Source organism: Triticum dicoccoides, chromosome 5A (assembly GCF_002162155.2).
Source record: "Triticum dicoccoides isolate Atlit2015 ecotype Zavitan chromosome 5A, WEW_v2.0, whole genome shotgun sequence".
Taxonomy (NCBI): domain Eukaryota; kingdom Viridiplantae; phylum Streptophyta; class Magnoliopsida; order Poales; family Poaceae; genus Triticum; species Triticum dicoccoides.
Window position 1 is genome coordinate 451,510,581 of NC_041388.1, and position 5,379 is coordinate 451,515,959.

The 5,379-nt window shown below is 49.6% G+C and overlaps 1 protein-coding gene across 1 annotated transcript; it reads right to left on the reverse strand.

Moving 5' to 3' along the window:
* Positions 1-2,104: 2,104 nt before the first annotated feature.
* LOC119299753 (uncharacterized protein At4g22758-like) lies at positions 2,105-4,851 on the reverse strand. The gene is made up of 4 exons (XM_037576903.1): positions 4,704-4,851; positions 3,611-4,413; positions 3,328-3,523; positions 2,105-2,664 (listed from the first exon to the last, which is right to left on the reverse strand). The coding sequence occupies exons 1-4, from the start codon at positions 4,849-4,851 to the stop codon at positions 2,399-2,401; spliced, it is 1,413 nt and encodes a 470-aa protein (XP_037432800.1). The 3' UTR covers positions 2,105-2,398.
* Between the last annotated feature and the right edge of the window lie 528 nt (positions 4,852-5,379).

Sequence of the window (5,379 nt, forward strand, 5' to 3'; positions counted from 1 at the left end):
GGCGGGAGGGGGAGAAGGGGGGAGGCGCTGGGGAGGGCGGGGAGGCGACACGGGGGTACGGTGGAGGAGGGGAGGGAGAAGGGAGGTGGACGGGGTCGGGGAGGGCTAGCGGCGGCGGGCGCCGGCCGTGGCCGCGGCTACCCGCGACGGGGGAGCCGGCGGTGGCGCGGGCGGAACCCTAGGGAGGGGGAGCCCCTCCGTCCGGCCTTTTCCGAGTATAATGTTTATTAGGAAAGACGAGATAGACTAGGATTTGTTCCGGCTTGTCTTGTCCATTAGTGACTTCACTGAAAATTCCCATACCACTGTGTTGCAAGGTTATTACAGACATGGGTGTTTATCTCTGCATTGAGCATAGAAGAATCTGAAAAAATAAGGGGCTTGGGGGAGGAAGAATAGAGTTAGTTGAGGGACTACGGCTAGGAGTATTTTGTCCTAAAATATTGGAGATAGGGGTCCCTTCTTCTAAACAAAAAAAAAAGCAGGTGTCTATGGAGTTAACTGAATTTAGTTTCAGTGAAGTTTTCAGTACAGTACAAATATTCGGTTAGGAGTATTACCACAAGCACAGGCAATACAAATATTACTAGAATTTGCTCCGGATTTTGACAGTAAGAATAAGAATGAAAATAGAGTTTGCTAGCAACTCCAGTAGCTTTACCAAAAAGTTGAGCATGGCATCTACAGGTTACAAAAACTTGAGCATCAGGATACAAAAAATCGAGCATCTTCTCTAATTTTATAAAGCAGCAGGATACAAAAATTCAGTCTTGATGTTGTATTGCACATACCAGAGGATGGACACGGGGATGTCGCCGCTGAGCATGGTGCCGTTGTGTTACGTGAGGCGATCGCCGGGATCCGGCTCGTATAGCTCCATGAGCCTCCTGGCTCCCATCGGTCGATCTGTGTGGACCGGCTTCGTGGACGAGGTTGACAGCGAGGTGGACGAGGTTGATGGCAAGGTACACGAGGTTGACGATGGTCAGGGCCAGCTCTGGTTCGCCACCAGCGTGGAAGGACGCGTCAGTCGGAGAGCATATCACAAAAAAAAAAAACGAGCCTTCTCCTCGCCGGGGAAGCAACGCAGCAGAGGAAGGGGAAGCAACGCGGCAGAGGCGCACAATTTGCGGAGGGGTATTTTGAAAAATTGCCACGGTGACATCCTTTTCCGACCGAGGGAGTATAAGCTTAGGCTCCATCAACATGACAACAATCAAGCAAGAAGAATCTTATCATGATACTTATTGCACCGTGAGAGGTCCTAAAACAATGGTACAACAACTCTTATTATGTGCAGTCCTACCTAATAGGTTAGTTTCCACATCAGTCCAACACAACCATTGTCCCAATGTCGATCGATTATTGCCTACAGTTTAGCTTAATTTCTCATTGATCTTGAAAATAAACTAAAATTCTCCTCAACATGACCCGTAACCTGCGCTGTCATTGACCCTTGAGTCATGAATAATCTAATACTCCCTCCGTCCAAAATACTTAGCAGAGAAATGAATGTATTTGAATGTATTTTAGTTACAACTATTTTTATTCACTTTCGCGACAAGTTATTCTGGATGGTGAGAATATGTTTGTATTGATTTATATTAGTCGAGAGCGTACCTTGCACTTGCAGCCACACAATCACTAGTGCTTAATTGCTTATGCAAGGATAAGTCGTAAGATCACGAGTGGTGTGTGTGGGCTGCAAAGCGTACGTGTGCTCCACTATATCCCTTAGGAACAATTCTTTATTTAACATTATCTTAAATTTCGTTTCCTTATTTGACACTGAAAAAATATTTATTCCCCATCTAACAACGAGTCTAAATTTGTGACTTTTATGACACTTCGTTCATTTTGAGCCTAAATGGCACCTGAAAAGATCCTTTTGCCCCTAATATGGTATGTGTGTGTGCGGTGTAGTAGAACATAAACGCAACATTAGCGTGAGGACAGTAGCACACAACAATATTAGTGTGAGGCCGTATGCCCACAAACATACCACATGACGGCAAAAGGGTCTTTTTAGGTGCCATTTAGACTTAAAATGGACATAATGAGTGTTATAAAAGGCATAAATTTTAGACTCGTTGGTTGTTAGACAGAAAAAAAAACTATTTATCGATGTCAAATAAGGCATAAAATTTATACACAGTGTTAAATAAGGAATTCTTTCTATACCTTATACTTCCTGACCCGATCAACCCAATCTATCAACACGTCAACACGAGGATAACCTTAGTTACCACGCCGCGTGCCTTCTTTATCATCAATCAATAGCAGTAGCACCAGCGCCGCGCACCGATTCTAACCTAACTTACTAGTGCTAGCCTACTACACCAGACAGTCACAGTATACGATGGCTGTTAGGCTACCATCAACATCCACAGGATCAGAGTCATGTGCAGTCACAGGTCAGGAGCCTCCAAATCCTCTTGGTCCGCCTGCCGATTTTATCCAGCTTCTTCATGACAATGGCGAGGAGCTGGTGGTGGTATGGGACACCGGCAAGCTGCCCTCCATGGCTCTGTGTAGTTTCACCACCACCTGAATGCACACCCGCCTCCTGTTCCCTGTGAGGTACAAGCCCGTTGCTTCCGTCGTTTTTGTGCAGGTAGAAATTTCTGCCGCCCACTTCGCTCATCTTGTCGTTCTTGTTTAAACCTGTCAAGAAAAGAAAACTCAAGGTGTTACTAGTCCACTCGACCGAAGTTAAATTTTGAAATGCTGATTTCATAGTTTTTATTCGCTTGGACTGAGCAACTAAATTGTGAGTGAAGAAGCTCTCTGAATGATGTTACCATTAGCCGCCTATGCTAAAATACTCTACCCTATGTTCACAGACTTTTCATCAGAGTAATAATTTTGGAAGTCCTTGCATAGATGATCTAAAAAATGAAGTCGTTACATAAAACTAGTACCAAATAAGTTTGTCTACATCCTAATCTATTGGCCTATATTACATTACTGAATCCTCAAAGAAGGAAGTGGTAGGAGAGATAAATTTCAAGCAAGACAATAATGAGTAAACCAAATAGGCAGGTGCAATATATTCTGAATTTCTGACGACTCAAACATCCCCTCCCAGTACACATGAATGGTTTGTGTGTCACAAACAACATAATCCGACGAAGGGGGAGTCCGGCGCGAGTTATTTCGCTTGCTGTGACAGTGACAGCACTTGAAAATGGTTTGTGTCACAAGCAACATAATCAAACAACCACATCCTTAGCACCAGAAAACTAGACTAATTAATCCCCATTTGATCGGCAAATTGGCATGGCATATCCATTAAATTAGGTCAAAAACGATGAATGGCTAGCTTACTCTGGAGGGAGAAGTGAGAGTGATGTAGCTGGAAGGAGTCGGCGGAGGCCGGGTCCAGCCGGGGGCTCCTCCCCTCCCGGTGGTACCGCTCCACCACCGCGGCGATGGCGTCCCGGATGCTGGAGCCGAGGCTCACCATCGCCCTCACCGGCCCCGGGCTCCCCTCCACCGTCACGTTCACCACCACCTTGGCCTCCTACATACAGAGAAAAACCATCCAGTTCACCCCGCGAACTAAAATGAATGCGCGCGCGCGCTCCTCAGTTCACGGACCGTACCGTACCTCCCATGGCGTGCGACGATCGGGCGGCAGCAGCAGCAGGGAGGAGGAGGCGAAGGGGGAGTCCGGCGCGAGGACGTCGTAGCAGGTGTGCGGGCGGTCGAGCGGCGGCGGCGGCGGCGGGGAAGGCGGATGGGTCACGGGGTGGACGCGGGCGTCGTCGCGCCACCAGAGCGCCGGCTCGGAGGCGGAGCGCGTGAGCGCCCTCTTCCCGTCGGCCCGCCTCCGCGGCCGCGGCCCCTGCGCCAGCTGCACCGGCAGCCGGGGCAGCCGGAGCCCCCGTCCGGCGCCCTCGCCGCCGCTGCTCCCGCCACGCCGCGACGGCGAGGAGGAGGGCCCCGGCCGGGCGCCGGCGATGCGCGGGCGGCTCCTCGTCCTCCCCTGCTGCATCTTCTTTCTCTGGCTGGTCGACGAGACGATCGTGCGCGCGCGCGCGCGTGTGGAGTGAGTGGAGTGCAGTTTGGGGTTTGGACTTTGGAGATTGTTGCGTTGCGCTGGTCGGCGGTGGTGTGTGTCGTCGGGCGGCCGCAACCTCCGGTTTGCCGACACGGCGAGCTTCTTTATGCTTTGTGCAACTCGGGAGAGGAGAGGAGAGGAGGAAGCTTCGCGGCGGGTGCTGCCCTGGTGTGGACCCGGCGCACGGGACGCCGCTGAGCCTGGGCTCGGCGTGTCGCTGGGGGATAGGGCCGTCGCGTGAGCCGGGAGCAGGGGAGGCAAACCGGGCGAAGGGAGGCGTTGGATTCTCCGCGTGCGGCGCGGGTGGGCGGCACGAGACAGTGCAGGATTCGTTGCTTGTGGGCTTGTGGCTGCATCCAAGATTTGGTCCGGATATAGTGTGGGTCGTTTTCGTCTTCGCGGTTTGGACGGTGGCGGACCCAAACAAAATAAGGGCCCGCGGCGGTCGTGCGTCGGTGTGCGTCAAAGTCAACCCATCCATTTTATTTAAAATCAACAGAAAATAGTTACTATACCATTATCTCAGCACTTCGTCTGCCTCTACCACCGGTGTCTACTTACAACTGAAGTACGTCGGTGTGCTTATATTCAACACCCCGCGCCAGTACAATCGCAGACGCCTATGTACATATATACTCACCTCTAACAACGCACGCGGTCACACGTCCTATCCTTATGAGCATTCTCGAGATACTGAGCCGGCATCGCATCTTAGGATTGACAAAATCATCAGACGCCTCGTGGTCGACGAGAATGTCTCTGATGATGTATCCAACTGTCCATGGCATCGTGATAAATTGAAAACAATAATAATTACATCAATTGCAATTGATTTAAAAAAATATTGATTACATTAATTGTAATTTATTCTTGAAGCAACATTAATTTCATTAATTACATTTTATCTTGGAACCAACTTTCATGACACAAATAATCTTCATAATGACATTAATTGCTTTCTCTCCCCTCAAACTATCAAGCCACGACAAATTCGAAGAATAAGATGGGCGAGAGGTAGCGTCTTCATGAACAAATGAGGATGAAGTCTGTGTCACTTAAATGGATGCCAAAAGTCACCATGATCGAGTAACATCACTTGGTCAAGCCCTCCAATCGGTCGTGGTCGTGCATATGAAGGTAGCACATGGAGCCCGACATGAGGAGCTGGGGTTTTCCTGAGCATCAACCCCGAGACGATGAACCCCAAGTCATGAGGCAAAACTTTATCGCACTAAGAAATTAACACTGAAGGGCATACCACATCTTTTATGTGGAGCAATGAGAGTGCCACTTTGGATATGTAGTCGGCAGTGGCG